General features: G+C 42.4%; 1 protein-coding gene across 1 annotated transcript; it reads right to left on the bottom strand.

Moving 5' to 3' along the window:
* Positions 1–458: 458 nt before the first annotated feature.
* Positions 459–16,292, bottom strand: pole (polymerase (DNA directed), epsilon). Its single transcript, XM_084946899.1, has 48 exons — positions 16,066–16,292; positions 15,813–15,948; positions 15,645–15,725; positions 15,507–15,551; positions 15,332–15,424; positions 14,342–14,496; positions 14,107–14,251; positions 13,923–14,003; positions 13,712–13,819; positions 13,515–13,625; positions 13,342–13,427; positions 13,042–13,161; positions 12,627–12,759; positions 12,413–12,526; positions 12,079–12,291; positions 11,869–11,976; positions 11,639–11,767; positions 11,453–11,555; positions 11,218–11,364; positions 10,960–11,105; positions 10,706–10,854; positions 10,479–10,571; positions 10,044–10,346; positions 9,769–9,964; positions 9,388–9,602; positions 8,870–8,972; positions 8,683–8,763; positions 8,452–8,574; positions 8,167–8,376; positions 7,818–8,030; positions 7,582–7,725; positions 7,346–7,486; positions 7,107–7,260; positions 6,824–6,930; positions 6,514–6,690; positions 6,188–6,411; positions 5,741–5,961; positions 5,455–5,659; positions 5,187–5,360; positions 4,798–4,923; positions 3,558–3,690; positions 3,145–3,346; positions 2,933–3,064; positions 2,618–2,811; positions 2,330–2,530; positions 1,180–1,305; positions 877–966; positions 459–793 (listed from the first exon to the last, which is right to left on the bottom strand). The coding sequence occupies exons 1-48, from the start codon at positions 16,128–16,130 to the stop codon at positions 671–673; spliced, it is 6,879 nt and encodes a 2,292-aa protein (XP_084803025.1). The 5' UTR covers positions 16,131–16,292; the 3' UTR covers positions 459–670.
* Positions 16,293–17,168: the final 876 nt, after the last annotated feature.

Here is a 17,168-nt window from a genome sequence, read left to right on the forward strand (position 1 = left end):
CATCTGTGAAACAATGAACTTAAAGTGAAGGGGATGTGTGGATTAAGGCAATTCTAAAGCAGACATACATAACGTTCACTACCAGATACACATTTCCCATATGGGATAACGACAAAAAAAACAATTTCCAACCAGCCAGAAATTCAACTTTTTCAGTCTGCAAGGTTCAAATTTGCTCAATAAAAAAAAGGACGTTAGATTTGTCAAAGTCTTCTTCACTGTCGCCAAACCAAAGAAACAATGAAAGATTACGCAGCATGCAATGAGGCAGCATTAGTCAAGTTTCACAGCAGAAGAAATTAGAGTGGATGCAGGTCATGTAATTGAAGCTGTGCGCAATTTACAGCAGACACATTAGCAGCCGAGGGAGGGAGGAGAAAACTGAGACAGCGTAACGACAGAGTAGATGTAATTTAGGAAAAATACAGAACTGCAGCAATCACAAGCAGACCAAGACACATGAAAAACACATTTATTATCAGTGAAAATCTTCATACACATGCATAACTAATACAATCTAAACATATTTACAGGGGAATCATCTTGGTTACACAATCACACAGCAAGAAGCAGAGACCGATGCTGCTGAAGTTTGCCAAAACTCAAAAATGAATTTCAGCACTGTTTCCTGATTTGGATGGAGCGAAGGAAGTGTCAGTGAAGTTCATATTCAGTGAACACCCTGGTTGATCTGAGGGCTCATAACGAGCAGCCAGCCTATGGTCTCCTCCAGGAAGCTCATGTTGTAGTGGGATGCTATGTTCCTAAACACCGTGATCTGCTCAGAGAAGCTCTGTAAACAGACCAAAAACAGCAGTGTCAATAATATGCGTTCAACGCTGAACAGAATGATGCCGTGTGCTTCAAAGTACGAACCTTGGCTGGGAAGGTGAGGTCAAAGTCTCCAGCACATTTGCAGTAGAGGGGCATGTTGGTTTCCTTCACTCCCTTACATTTGCTACACACCTGAAATTGAACAAAACCTGTGAGGCACCTTCTGGAAAATGGGCTGTCAAAAAGCATGCAAGTTAGATTTTACTGCCAGGAAAACTTTGCTTTTTTAAGAAAAACAAACAAACAAACAAACAAACAACCAGAAGTAGTGAGTGCATTTTTCTTAGAATTTCACTGCTTAAATTTTGCCAGGTGTTTTGATATACTGAGCATTATTTTACCCACCAGATCCTGCAGCGTGTAGCTCATCAGTTTCTTCTGCAGAGCTTCTACCAGAGCCATCTCAATAGACTCGGTGTCATACTGCGCCTGACAGTTGGAGCAGAACCACTGAGGCAAAACCGAACCATCCTGAGGAAAAGATAACAAGTAGAGCAGGGCGATATGACCAAAAATATTTATCACAATATACATTTGAAAATTTGCGATAATGATATAACTGACGATATAATTGACACTAGACAAAATACTTTACAACTCCACAACTTTATTAATGCAAATAAAAAACAACGCATCAATGTATTTTCACTTAAACAAGCAGCTGTTTTTTTATGTGCATTAAAGTTATATAAAAATGTAACAGTGCAAATTCCTTGCTGACAGTTTATCCTAAAGGCATTTCCAGTGGAAATTGGCCGACATGTCCTCAGCATAACCATGTATAATATCCACAAAACCTAAAAAGAGGTTATACACACACAGTACGGTAATATTATGTTGAAGCACAGTACGTATCACTCCGCGAGGCTCCTGCCTACGGTAGCCGTAATGCTCCGACAATCCATCAAGCGGTGCGGGTTCGTAGCTTAGCAAAGTCGTACTGAAACATTTGACAGATTTCCGAGCGCCGTGTACGACATAAAATCGTTTCGAGGTCAGTAAACACAACCAGAATTCATACGTAAGGCACACGGGATTATAAGGGGCTCTGTCGATTTTCAGAAAAATTAAAGGATTGATTTTAAGTGTGCCGTATTTTCCAAACAACACGGTAATAACGACGGCCCGCTAGCATGCTCTACCAAAAATAGTGCTTTGTTGTGTATCTGACGGACGAAAGCTAAACCAGTGCCACACCACTGAAGTTGCAGCATTTTTACAAACCAGTTCTGGTTCATCTGTTTCATTTAACGATCCACTTTAGCTCTTCTCATTCTGCGTCGCCACCATGTGCGAATGTAAACATAGGCACTGCGCATGCGCGTTTTACCCATATTATATCGCGATATTTCATTTTCCTATCGTTGCCCAAAATTACACCGGTTTTACCGTGAACGGTATGATATAGCCCAGCCCTAATAACAAGTTTATCTCATTTAGATTTCTGACTTTCACAGTTTTGAAATGTGATTATCAGGAGTTATTGTACTCTTACCTGTGCCACTGACGGGTCCTTGCAGAGGTCAAGGTCCCGACAGAAATTGCAGTGGTGACAGATAACCTCTGGCAGGATGTAGGAGTTACACGGGTCACGGAACTGGGCTTCCTCTGAAAACTCTCCAACATCCACAAGACGTAGGAGGTCTCTCTTCAGCTTGTTCACCTGATTTACAATGTTGGCGTCTAGTGAAAGAACCTAAACAAGGGAAGGATGGGGGAAATATAAAGAACCGCGGCAGGAAAAAAAAGGAGCAGATTTCTTTCTTTTTTTTTTTTTTTTTACCTGGCAGACATATTTGATAAACTCCAGTGCTGGGTTGTTGAGTGGAAGGTGTGACCCAGGCAGGATGGGGAACATCTCTGAGGTGTGGGTAACACTCCTGGTACCAGTGACCTTCTTCTGGATTTTCTGAGTGATGGTGAAAATGTTCTGTGTCAGCTCGCTGGACACGTACTCCTGGGAGAAGGAGATCATTCCTGTGGAAGAGAATTTTTAAAGCCGTGAACATTAAACACTCGGCTGAGCGTAATCTGCAGTTCCAGAGAAATACAACAGAAGTCTTTAGTACATACAACAGCTTCCTGATCAGCTTCTTACCAGGAAGTGCACTCAGATCCCCAATTGCCTGCTGGGAAGCCTGGCTGTTGCCACGTCTCTTTACTGGTGTTGCTCCTGGGCCGTTACGTCTCAGCTCCTCTTTCATACTGTGATAGACCGCTGCAATGTACGCTGGCAAGGTAAAGGTGTTTTGAGAGTTAGTAACTTAGAAAGCAAAGAAAAAAAATGTTGGGAGATTTTCCTTCTTTTACCTGAGACGATCATGAGGAAGTACTTCTGACAGGAGGCGGTTTGAGGAAGATACTGCATGATATTCCAGTTACTCTCAATCAAATCCTCTACTTCATCTGTCTCTCCATCTCCGTCCTCCTCCTCAGCATTTTCTTCATCTTCATCCTCACTGCCATCCTCATCCCCCTCCTCTTGTCTGGTTTTCTTCTGTTGGGCTCCTTCCTACAAAAAACAAAAACAACACAACAACATTGGAGATGAATTCAGTTCAGGGCCTAATCGCAAAAAGAGTCGCCTCAAGGTGCTTTAGTTTGTAAGATAAAGACCCCCAAACCCCCAGCAATCAGACATCCCTCTATGAGCAAGCACTTGGCAACAGTGGGAAGAAAAAGCTCGCTTTTAACAGGAAGAAACCTCCAGCATCTGGCAGTACCTCTCCATACATGACGCTGGAGGGCAGTTTGCCCTTCACGCCACCATAGTTGGCAGGGTCCATCCACAGCAGGAACTCCCAGCACCGCGAGAAGGAGATGGACAAAGAGTGGAAAATTTCTTTGGAATGGATGCTAGAAGAGAAACGGTTAGAAATGTGAGATGTTGTGGTTACATGTAAAAGACTGGAAACAGGAAATTAGACTTTCAAAAGTTGTAAACAATAAAAGTCAAACATTTAAAAGGTATTGGTGCTTATTTTAGTCACATACTTTCAGAAAACCAGGAAAAAACCCACAAAAATATTTCAAGAACCAAAATCCCAGAAGGTATGTATCTCTGAGTAGCAATATTGATTTTATATTCATATTTTGTCATAAAGTCAATATTTAAATATCACATCCATTATTTTAATGGGCAGTTCTCCCATTTTGGGTTTAATTTACAGAAATCACTTCAGCTGATGGAAACCACAACAATCCCTGCTGTCTCGCTCTTCTAATGGATTATTTTTGTTTTTCTGATTTTAGTGTTCTGGCTCTTGCTTTGCATCATGCATCATTTTACTAATATACTATTTTTTAATATGTCAAAATAGCCAACAGCTGTGAACACATGCATTCATTTTGACATCTGATTGGATCTGATTTTCTCCAGTAGTTTACTAAAGGAGACGTGCAAAATCACTTTAGTTTGTGATCCAATCAGAGGGGAATGAATTTTATTGATAAATGATGTTAAACAGCCTACAAAATGGAACCGATCAATTTTATTATCAGTTTTCTATCAGCTAAAAATCAAACAAACTTAGCAGCAGATTAAGATCAAATGTAACATAATTACATTTTCTGCATCATCAAGAAAATACATTCGATTTCCAGTGATGTGATGCACTAATGTTACAGCTGGAGTTTATTCTGCGAGGTTGCAAATAAAGACATAATTCTTACCGGTTGCCATCAAATGTTCTAATTAAGTGTATTGACACTTGGACTATTTTCACTTACATCTTGTCTATACAGTTAAAGTACTGTTTTAACTTTAGAATATTTAATTGAAATTTAACATGGCACTTTTAGGGCCTCAATTGTATATATTGTTTTATAAACAAAATTTGTGTATTGTAACAAAATCATTTCTCACTGGGATTAATTAAGTATTCTGATTTCGAAAATAAAAACATGTGAAAACTAAAACTCTGGTCATCCCAGATCAGACTGGAGAATTTAAAAAACACTGACCTGTTGGTGATATACTCAACATAGCCAATGGCATCATCAATCCTGCGTTTTTTAGTACACAGAATGATCCTGTTAAAGTTTCCGTACACCACAGTCGAGCCGAGACGTTTGAACTCTGCAACCAACCTAAGGCCAGAATGAGAGAATGAGGTCTGGATAAATGGAAACTGAATATCATCATACTGATGTAGAGTTTACGTCGTCAAATTTTCTAATAAAGTTTTACGTTTAAAATGTAAAAAACAAAAACACAAACAACACCAACAGCAACAACCTAAAAATACCAGGCTTTCTCTTAGTGGTGAAGTCCTACTGATGTAGAGTTTACCATTATTTCAAAAGAAAGCTTTCAGATTTCATTTTTGAAGTATAAAGGATTTGGCACTCACTGCAGAAACACTTTCTTCATCATGTTATGCAGGGTGCGGTGCAGGGCGGGGTCATACAGCAGCGAGCTGGGGGAGCGCAGCCAGCGGTAGAAATGCATCACCTGGTTGTCTGCATACACATTGTGGTACTGTGTGATCTCCCTGACCCATCCCACCACCATGCTCTTTAAGATCCTGCTCAGAGAACCCAGAAAAATTAATCAATGAAAATTGTGGTTTGAGCAAAACACAAAACACAAATCTTGCGCTCAAACAGAAGTTTACACACCTGAAGGTGTTGGAGCAGAGAGCTGTCTCATCGTAGCTAGCCAGAGCGCTTGCTCCCTGGTTTCCTGACATCATGTCCTCCAAAGATGCCTGCTGGATCACATCAAAACTGACGCCCAGGCTGGCTCCGCCCTCCATGTCGTTGACATGCTGAGACTGGAGGATGGTGTTCACCGCCAGGCTCTGCAGGTCCAACTCCACACATGCTGCACGAAAGATGATGATTAAGACAGACTTCAAAAATCCCTCTAGTGATTTCCTTTTTTTTTTTTTTTTTTTTTTTGTACCTGTTGAATAACATCCCTGAGCATTGATCTCCACAGAGCCTCTGTCATCATTTTCCATCACCAGACGGCTGTCATCAGCCTCTTTCCCTCCCAGGTCAGGCCTGGATGTGGGTGAAAGCCATAGCAGGTGGTTGTGCTTCCGTAGATGTCTTGCCAAAAACAAGTCTGAGCCAAAGATGGACACATCCTGTGGCAAGTTCCCCACAGGTAAGTGGTAATATCTGAAAGTAAAAGAACAATTCAAAAGTGCTTGAAAATGTTTTAAAACAATTTCTGCTGCCTGGATAAATCTTTTATTAGAGGCTACAACCACAAAGTTAGCATGTAAGACGTTCATAGTGTCCTCTTACTAAAGAAAATGGTTTAAATAAAAATAAAATGGCTTCCTTTCCGTCTGGAACAACCTTATGTGTGAAGGGAAACTCAGCAGAAACATGCAGATCATACCTGGCCATGTCAAAAGCCTGTGACAGACAGCTGTCCAGGTTGAGGTAGTGGCGGATCATGCGCCGGGCACCGAGCCGTTGCCAGTCCAACACATTATAGCTGATCTCATCAACCACATGAACCGGAACGACCGGGAACTCCTCGAGCACCGGCATCCCGGCCGTCAATCGACGCAACTCCCAGTTTGACTGCACTGCGATGAGGGTGGGCCCACGGCGCTCCTCCTGTCAACAGCAACAAACAAAGCAGGCATTTACAAATTTAGTCGCATGAAACTTAAAGATTAAAAAGTAATAAAAATGTTAAATATAACCAGATTATTTTACCTTGTAGTTCAGGAGTATTCGTTGGAGTGCACGTGAGATCGCCTTCATGTCATTTTCAGCCCGCACCTCAAAGGTGTGTTTCTCCGGAGGCAGAAGCTCCTCCGTCGTTTTCTCCAGGAGGGCCGTGCGTTCAGCTGTGTAGAGGTTACTCAAGTTGGGCATCTGGTTGCTTCGAACCTAAAAAACGCAAGCCAACAACTGAGCTTTATTCTCAATGCAATTAAATGTCATGATGGTACTGAGAGGAAAACAGACTTCTTCTCTGGTACTAAAACAAAGAGGAAACTCAAAGAAAGCTCATTATTCTTACCGTGTCCAGGACGAAGATGCTAGCTTTGCGCTGAGAGGGGATGAAGAGGCCAAACAGAGCCTTGTGGCCTTGGCTGTGATGATACAAATACATGTGGCGGACACTCCCTGAGAAGCAAACATAGTAATTGCAGTGAAACGGTTTTCTTTTTCACTAAAGGGAAAAGTAATAATTTAGGTCAACCTAAATATTCAAAAAAGGTAAATATTAAATTGTGACATTTATGACCATCAAAAGTCTGCTGTCAAAACTTTTAAATCTAAAGTGTCTGAATGACTCTTACCAGGTTCCAGGTAGCTAAACTGGGCCAGCGACCTCATCTCCAGATGCTCCAGATCAAACGTGTCGGCCTCCCTTCCGGCCATATCTCTCACAACATGTTTGTTGACCATGCACACACATCCTAGCTGCACCAAAGCTCGAAACAGCAAAGGAACCTGAAACAAACGACTCGCTGTGTTCTGTTTCCAGTACTATACAGTTATAACACGGACACTATGCAGTGTAAAAAATTACACTGACCTGTGTTTCATAGACTCCTTCGATGTCAGGTGCAGAGAGGTCTGCGTTGATCTCATTGATGTGCTCTTGGTACATGTCCTCTGGCACAGAGTACTCATAGAGGTAGTAAACCATGTTGGAGCGAGGCAGCATGCGGTTCACCTGTAATCACACAGCTCTGATAGTTATTTTGGGTAACTTCTTCTATAGTCACAGTGATGTCATTGCATTATTTTATGTATTTTTTTGTAGCGTGCCTTTTTGTACGTCGCTCCCTCCTCCTGTTTGGAGACTTTTTGATTGACGTAGAAGACACGTGGGATGTTGAGCTTCATGCAGTGGAGGTCATTTCCAATCACAGCCCAAAGCTTATACAGACCAGGGTGACTAGTTTCTGCAATCTGAGAAAAAAAAAAGAAGTAAAAATAGAGAAGATCAATATCTTTATATTATTAAATTATTTGTGGATGATAACAGGATCGCTCTGCACTACCTGGACAATTTGCCACGGCATATCGAGGATGCTGCGAGCTGTTCTGCGGAGGAAGCTCCCCAGGCCTGTGATGGGACCACCTCTGATCACTCCTCCGCCCACTGGTTGAGCCTCCCCATCCAGCAGCCTCCTCCTCTTTTTCCTCTCCTTTCTCTGCTTCAGCTGTAGCTCCCACTTTTTCTTATGGTAGCGCAGCCAAACTTGACGTTCCTCCTGCACACAGAAAAAGTTGTTTGAACCTTTTAACATTCACCACTGGAACGTCTTGGATTTCAAATGCACTACAAGTGCATTTGGAATTGCATGAAAATGTCTCAAGCTTAATATACTGAAACCTCTGCTTTCCTACCCGTGTTTTTCCCATGGGAGGGGGCGGTCCCAGGATCTCTCGCCAGGACTGCGTAAGCTCTAAATCCTGAGACTCCACCTGGCTGTCGTCTCCCTGTGACGCCCGCTTCCGCTTAGTGCTGATAAGGATAGCTGGCTGCAGGGGTTTGGGTGGCATCCCAAAATCCTCTATGTCAGCAGCAGGGCCTGCTTCAAGAGGCTGATGGGCAATCTGAGAGCGAGGAAGACATTTAGAGTGCAACAATAAGGCTTAGTGGTTGACACTTTACTGTGAGGTTAACCTTACCTGTCTCTTGCCTTCGCTGGTAAACAGCTCACTAATTTTCTTCTGCTTGTATATGTCATTTTTCTCCAGGAGTTTCTTGTGTAGCCAGTCAGGATGCCTCACTCTGGGAACAGGATTCTTCACCTTATGGAAATAAAAAGTGGAAGGTGCCATTATTATTTTCTTAATCAATTAAATTAATTATTTAGTTTTAAGTTTTCTCTTTATTTATTTATTTTTTAAACATTTTACCTGTTGCAGAGCAGCAGGAATGGTGATGATTTTCTGGATTGCACTACCCAACCTCTCTATGTAATAGCTCCAATCAAGGATCTGGGAAAAAAAAGAAGAAGAAAGAACCAAAAAAACCATATGACATGAAAGTACTTGAACATTTTTGTTTTTGTTATTCGCGTTTAATTTTACCCTTAAAACTCACAGAGCGGATGTCCATGTCATGCAAGCTGGGCATCTTCAACCACTTGCGAAGGAAATGTTTCTTGACGCTTGGCTCGGCCTGAAAGATGGCTAGAGGAATGGCCCTGATGCACAGAAGCAAAAATGAGCCGATGGCTTTAACTTCTGATCATATTAGAGATCGCTAGTTTCCTAAGGATATTCAAAAATGGGAAAGCGAGCTCAAGAAAAGTCTTTGGTGCTGTGTAACACCAGGAAACCTATCGAATCAGTAGCCTAGTTTTTAAATACGGTATTGCTGCAATAGTCTGATGTGACAGATTTTGAAGTTTGAAGTCTCAATATTAGCATTGTGGACGTTATCATCTTTTCATTTTTGTTTTGGTTTTTTTAAACCAGACCTGACAACCGAGGCACCGCACACTCACACAGTAGCAACTTACCAATTATAGTGTAGCTACAGCCTAAAGGTTTCCCTGCTTTACCATCTAACATATTCAGTACAATACGATAAGTTTACTTTCGCGGCAACTGTCGAACCTTTCTGTGACAGGGGAACCCTCAGGTTTTCGGGAGATGACATAGCGACAGCTCAGACCGGCATCTTTCACCATTTGATCCCCCAGGAACTCTGCCAGCCTCTTAGCTGTGCTGATGGACGTGGACTTCTGCTCACCGTAATCTTCGAGCTTTCTAGACATTGACCGATTCTCTGAAATCAGGTCAAAAAGCTCTGCATCTGGCATGTTGGCAGCCTGCATCACACATGAAATGATCCAGTGAGTTTTTTTGTTATGCATTTTCTATTAAAAATTATTCTTATGCAATAAACGACTGCTGAACAATACAATTCAGAAACATGACAAAAACACCTTGTTACAGGAGACCCTAGTTTATCAGAACCTGATCAGAGATATGCACCTTGCTGTAAAGTACATCCAGCCAGTAGTCGGCCACTTTGGCCACTGAAGCGTAGACCTCCTCTAGAGTAGTTCCTTTGAGGAAAGCCTCGAACACAGACGACTGAAAAATCTTGATGAGCTGGAGCTCTCCTCTTCTCTTCACTTCAAAACCCTTCAGCTCGGCTAAAGAACCATCCTCATTAAACACAGCGTACCTAAAAAGAAAGGCGACTCCCTTTGTTAATTACACCCTGTAAGAAGGCCACAAATCATTTCACAAAATTATCACCTCACCTCTTTTTCAGCTTCTTGCCCTCCTCTTTGGAGGCTGGCAGGATCATTGCCAGATACGGTCCGTCCACCTCAAAGAAGATGCTGTTCTCTGCCCTGATGTTGTAAGTGACGGACACGGGGTCGACCAGCTCGTGGTACTGATCGTTGGTAAATCTCTCTTTTACCATGATGTTCAACATGGCACCCGGGTAGGAGATAGTCACCTTGGGCTTCTTCTCGTTACTGGTCTTCACCACAAAGTTCTCCGGGAAGGTATTGGGGAGGACACACCAGATACCATCAGTGTCCAACTCAAGAGGCCTCCTGTGTCACAGAGAAGGAGATTTATTGCAGCATTTTTATAGTTGAATAAACTGACCCGCAGCATAAAATATATACTGTAAAGTGCGTGAGCTCAATTAAAGCCAACATGCTGGCAGGAATTATGCAACTCACCCTATTTGCTCAATGAGCTCTCTGGCCTGAGTAATAATATTGGCTCCAGTGAAACACACAATGCCGGCCATCTCCATAGAGTACCATCGGGCCCTGATGGAAACATATTAAAAAAAAAACACAGAGAGCATCAAGTCAACAGCACTCAGTACTAACTGCAGCGAAAAGCTCAGGTAACAGCGCAAGTGGATCTGTGATGATTGATGAAAGCCGCGGCCGGCTCCTACCCCTTCCTCATGACGTAGCCGTAGAAAGAGTTGAGAATGCACTTGTGAGCGAGCTGAAGGGATTCGTACAGGATCTCCATGTTTTTGCAGCGCTTCACCTCAGCGGCGTCTCCACTGTCCTGAGCTGACGAAAGTTTCTTCTTCCACACCTAAAGCAAAGGTAGCACCGAAAAGAAAACCTTTACCGCACGTAACTATAAAAAAATACATAAATGAGACAGATCAGGTATAATTTGATCAAATAGCTAAAATACCTTGTGAAGTCCTTTGAATTCATAACGGCGATCTCTGAAAGCTCTTACAGTATCCACATAGAAGGAGTTCTCCCTCTGACAGATGGTGGTAACTCGCTCCTCCAGCTTGGTGACGTGTGTCTTTTTATAGGCCTTCTTACAATAGTCTGATTTAAAAAAAATAAAATAAAGACAGGACTAACTTTAGCCCTGATAACCCACTATTTTCATTACTTATAGTCAAAGTCTACTATAAGGAGCCAAAAAGAAAAGAGGAACCTGCAAGACGTTTCTTCTCATGCTTGGCCTGCTCCTCCCTGGTGAGCGTGTGGAAAGCCCGAGGTGGACCGTTGGGGAACAGTGGCGGGAACTTCTCAGACTCAAGTTGCTGCTGGATGCGGTGAAACTCACTGCGGCTGGCGGGCACTGCAGAGAGAGACAGCGAGAGACAAAGGTTTCGTTTTTTCCCCTAAATCGCTTAAAAGCAGAGTACAAATACTCAAAGATAACTTACTGATTTCGCCTCTCCATTGCCAGGTCATCCTCCTCTGACACGTGGCACCAGGCTTGTTGAAGTCACAGGCAGCGCACGTGGCCTCATCAACTATAGCAGATGGCTACAAAATTAGAAGATAAAGACTAAATTGAATGCTTTTTTAGATGTGATTGTGAGCATTTTTTGATTAATAAAGTTAATAACCTGAAGGCGGTTGGTGAGAATAATATTGGGGTACATCGCCCCAACGTCCAGATGGTAGATGAGGGGACATTCAATCCTGTTTGGAACCTCCTTGAGGGACGTCAGCTTTTTCTTAATTTCGTCACAAACCTGAGAAAATACTGGCGTTAATTCTGAATTTCAAGTTCAGAAAAAAAGTTGAGTAACTTATTAAAAGAGACAGACAGAGGCAACTCCCCTCCTCCACAAACCTCATTAAAGTTAGTGACTTGCTCCAGAGGGATTTTCTCCTCTTCCTCGATGGCATGACGCATCGTTCTCTCAACTCTTTGCAGCAGGAAGTCAAATGCAGCCGGGTTCTGTTGCAACATCAAAAATGAGAGCGACGTTTAAAAAACAAAACAAACAAAAACAAACAAGTGCCGATGAAGAATGAGCTCTGAGAAGTAAGCAGACTGTACCATTTTGAAACGGCAGGGGATGTCACTCCGAAACACTCCAGACTCCAGCGCCTCCACGTGACCGCCCACGTAAGTCTCGGAGTCCAGGACGTGGCCGTCGTCTGTCAGTTTGTTGAAGATCTGCTCCTGCTTGTTGGGGAAGATGATGTTGGCGTGGAAGGCCTGCACCATAAGTAAAGCTTCACACAGCGTTCCTGAACCTTTACGCAGCACCTGAAACAGGTGAACAACGCAAGAAAAGAGAGACTGGTAATTAGTAAAATGCACTTTAAAAAAAAAAAAGAAAAGAAAGAGAACTTAACTTAATCTTTTGCAAAGCACGCCACAGACGAACCTCATCGGGCTCCATGGGGATGATGGTACACAGAGTGAAGATGAAGGGGTGGACATATTTCATGTACAGGTAATATGTGGCCACGGCATCTGACACAGAATAGGTTGCTAGAGTCTGACAGGAAGAAAGAGAAAAGACAGTAAGTGGAAAGTTAACATCCTGTTAAAAATGATTCCGGTTTTTATTTTATAAAGACGGGAGTTTAGTTCTGCACCTGCGGCTCCTCAGTTGCCATGCGGCACATTTCTTCTGGGTCGAGCTCCACGGGGTCATAACCCAGTTTGGCCTTCGCTGCTGCCTTCAGATTGTGGCTTCCCACCGGCAAGTAGCTGTCTCTCTTTACCCACCTGATACAGGATAAGGAGGTTTGAAGTTGGATATATGAAAAACCAACATTACATATAACATTTACTTTGATTATATGTGTTAAAATGTGGTTAAACATGAGATTTTAAATCTTTATAAAATGCTTCTATGTGTTGACAATACACATTACACAAGAATCATAGTATCCAAGTTATAAAGCTACAAACAGAAAGAGATGCATGCAAATGTTATCAAAAACATAACCTCCTTGGTGGAGGTAAAGTGTATGCTTATCATTTTAAGAGTGTAAAACTTTTGCACACCTTAAACAATCCATGTGGATGGCCTGACTGGCCTTGTACTCTCCCTGGTTATCTTTCTGGAAACCGATCTCCCTGTGCATGCTCAGTCCATGGAGGGCAGCCCGAACCTCAATGAAAGGCCTAGAGAGAAACAGTATGAGGAGAGGTGGAGGATCAAGAAAAGTAATCAGTATAAAAAACAGAATAAGAATAAATATTGAGTATCTAAGTGTTCACTGCAGCCACTGCCTGTAATGTATTCTACCCACTTCACCTTTAAAGTAAGTAACTGGCTTTTACAGAAACAGAAAATAGGCTTACCAATCAAAGAAGTCTCCATTGTAGGTCACAAAGATGTTTGGCTTTGTTTCTTGAACGTGATCAAACCACCTCTGAATGAGAGCTGCCTGCAACCGTTACAGCGTGTTATTAAACTGACAGAAACACACAGCAGCCTATTATTCATCAATGCTTTATTGTTAGTGGCTACATACCTCATTGTCCTCATTAAAAACAGTGAATGGCCCTTCATACTCAGGTTTGGGGGTAAACTCAAAATCCTCAATGTTCTCAGAGACGATCTCTCGGTTTGTGATCAGAAACCCCTACGTGAAAGCACAAGGACTGTTAGATGATATTACAAACAGGAACGTAACAAAAACTTGAAAAATCAAACGCAAATGAACCTTACCTGTCCATCTATCATGTAGGAGATCATCATAATTTGATCCGTCTCTGCGTCTGGGAATTTCAGCGGAAGCTTGGTGGTCTCGATGTCAAACGCCAAAACGACAGGGTCCTGCAGGGAAACAATGTTTCACAGAAAAGCCCCGACATAAATCAAAACTTCAGTATAACTCTGAATGAATGATGGAAGGCTTAAAACAACAAAATCCTGATACCGGTCGCTCCACAAGATCGTCTCTCCGTACAATCTCTGGCGGGTAAGCGCTGCCTCTGTATCGAACATTGTACCAGTGAGCCTGAAAAATAAAGACAGTTAAGATAAGAAGAGCACGCACAGGTGCACAGGTGTAGAGGAACACCTCATTGGAAAACACTGGAACCAGATATAGTTGATCTTACCACGTGGATCTTGAGGTCAATGGAGACACGCACATGGTAAGGCACGTCATACTCTCTCATGTCCACTATGTTGTCTAACTGATCTGAAATACTCTTTGACATCCCGTCTTCATCCACTGAGGTCACGTTGCCACCTGATAGCGCACTAAGAGGACAAAAAGGTGTCCAGGGGTTATTATAAAGCTGGAAACGTCAGGTGGAACATCAAAGGAATCTAACGAAGGTTCGGTGATACCTTGACAACATTGAGGTGTAGGCATCGTTGGACTGCTCCCTCTCTCTGTTTTTACGTACCGCCGGGGCAATCTCACGCTTGACCTTCACGAGGTCGTCCACGGTGTTGAACGCCAGCTTGATGTAGTTTCTCTTCAGTCCGACGAGGTGGTTTGGCTGGAGACACCAGATCAGCAGAATCAGCATGTGAGTGGCTGCACAAAGTCAACACTAGCAGCCAATAGGGAAGTATACTGCAACCTGTTCACGATACCTTCAAAAACACTGATACTAAGGACACTAAATACTAAGGACAAGAGTGCCACAGTGGTAAAGGGGATATATATTTTAGATTTTTCTTAAATGCGTACACTCACTTGGCCACTTTCTTAGGTACAGGTACTCAACTGCTCACTGTAACACATCAGCCAATCACATGGCAGCATCTTAATGCATAAAAACAAGCAGACGTGGTCAAGACGGACCGCTCAAGTTTAAACTGAGCATCAGAATGTGGAGGAAAGATGATTTAACAGACTCTGAACGTGGCATGCCTGACGGGCTGGTCTGAGTATTTCACAAACTGCTGATCTGCTGAGTTTTTCCTTCACAAACATCTCTAGAGTTTACACAGAATAGTCCAAAAAAAGGGAAAATATCCAGTACGTGGCAGTACACCTCGTCGATGCCACATTTGGATGGTTCAGTCAGAATCTGACATAAGCAAAATGAAAGCATGGATCCATCCAGCCTTCCAACCCAGTACTAGTGAGGCATATCTAATGAAGTGTCTGGTGAGCATACATACACAGATTAGATTTTTAAATGAGTGAAAATGTGTTGTGGTGGTGGTGCTCTTGTCAAAAATCATCCATTAATTAACCGCCAACTACTCCTTCATTAATTCTGTGTAAACAAATATAGAAAATATTTATTTATCTACATTTATTTGACTTATTTATTTACTCACTATTTATTTATTAGATAACTTAAAGTCAGTTGAAACTCTCACCAGGTCCGGGTCCTCTTTTGTGAGAATTTCGAGCTTTGCCACCTTTCCTTGGAACTTCTTAGATAAATATGAGATGACTTCTCTCTCGCAGTTCTGGACATACACATTTTGTTATTTATTACTTTAAAAAAAAAAAAAAAAAGTTCACTTGGCATAATCACAGTCACTAACTTACCTTTTTCGTCGCAATGTAAAAATATGGCTTGAAGGGCAGAGACACCTACAGCACAGACATAATACATGAGAGAAAATATAAAATGCAGGACATTTAATAAGCTGCGTTACAGCGCTCTGCTTTCCCCCCCAAACACACCTTGAACCTGCTTCCATCCTCCTGTATGAAATAATAGTCCACCGCGCTGATCATCCTCTTGTCTTCATCCAGGATCTCTGCCTACAAATGCAGAGCATCAAAAATAAATGTTAAGTGTTTATTTTGCAGCAGACAGAAAGGAAAAACTGTCGCACTGCGAGGACTCACGGGGTGCATGTTGATCAGCCAGCCCGTTTTCTCTCCCGGCTCCTTCATCCTGTCGAATCCGAAGCGAGCGTCCATCTCGTCGGTGAACTGACTGCGCTCCAGCCGCTTGAGGGCCGATAAGGAGGATCCATCATCCCTGGTTCAAACGCACACAACAGTGACACTAAATTCTGACAGTCCTCGGTCATCCATTAATATTCTGAATAAGAAAGTGTTATGAAGCGTTTGATCTGTTAGAGCTGCTGGGACTTACTGGTTTTCCGGATCCCCACTCGGTCCTCGGTCCGCTTTGTAGCGTCCACTGTTCTGCAGAACCATCTTCTATCGCGATGTTCCGGGTACAAAACACTAAAATAAAACAGCTAAACGTGTGCGTGAAGCCGCATTTGAAGACACGCCGCTTTAATAGAAAGTTTTGTCTGCGCCTGTCACAGACTCGCCTGCTGTTTTCCTATTTTGGCGCGTTCGTGCAGTTGCCGCGAGAGGACGGAGCTGAGAACCGGAAGTACAAAGATCGTTAACAGAAGAGATGAACCCATCACGGTGGTGTTGAGACGTATCTAATTAGGTTGAATGTCGTGTTCATTGTAACGTTGGTGCTCATAGATCTGCCTTTAAAAAACAAAACAACAACAAAATAAAAGCAATACGTTAGAAAGCAAAGTGTTTACGTGATTTTGTGTAATTCAGAATATTTTAAATTACATTATGCAATATGGAACTGCTTAAAAAGTAAAAGTTTTTTGGGTGATTTGCAACAAATGTAAGTCGCTAGTGCTTGCTGGTAAAATCCAGCCTTCCCTGTCAGATATTACATACGATATCATATATGACATTACTTTTAAAAAAACCAAAAAAAAAACCCTGAGGGTTTTTGAGCATGAGTCGTTTGTGCGAAAGGATCTCAATCAGAGTTGAGTATGGACTTTGGCACGGTCTCTCCAAAAACTTCATTTAGTTAAAAAAAAAAAAGTTTCTTTGTTTCTAACCATTCAGTTGTGTACTTGCTGGTGTGTTTTCGATTATTGTCCTGCTGCATAATCCAAGTCCACCCTGAGCTTCAGGGCATGATCTGATGACCAGACATTCTCCTGCAGGACTTTCTGGTAGAGAATAAAATTCATGGATTCACCAATCACTGCAAGTCTTCCAGGACCTGAAGCAAAAAAGCTGTTCATACTGCCACCACCACGTTTGACTGTTGAGTGTGTTCTTTTTATGAAATGCTGTGTTAGTTTTACAGCAGGTTTAATGGGACTCAAAAAGTTCAGCTTTTGTCTCATCAGTGTTTTTGTTGGCAAATGTGAGACGAATCTTTGTGTCCTTTTTGTTCAGAAGTGGTTTTTGCCCCGGGAG

Source organism: Perissodus microlepis, chromosome 12, assembly GCF_051167445.1.
Source record: "Perissodus microlepis isolate ML-2025 ecotype Zambia chromosome 12, ASM5116744v1, whole genome shotgun sequence".
NCBI lineage: Eukaryota > Metazoa > Chordata > Actinopteri > Cichliformes > Cichlidae > Perissodus > Perissodus microlepis.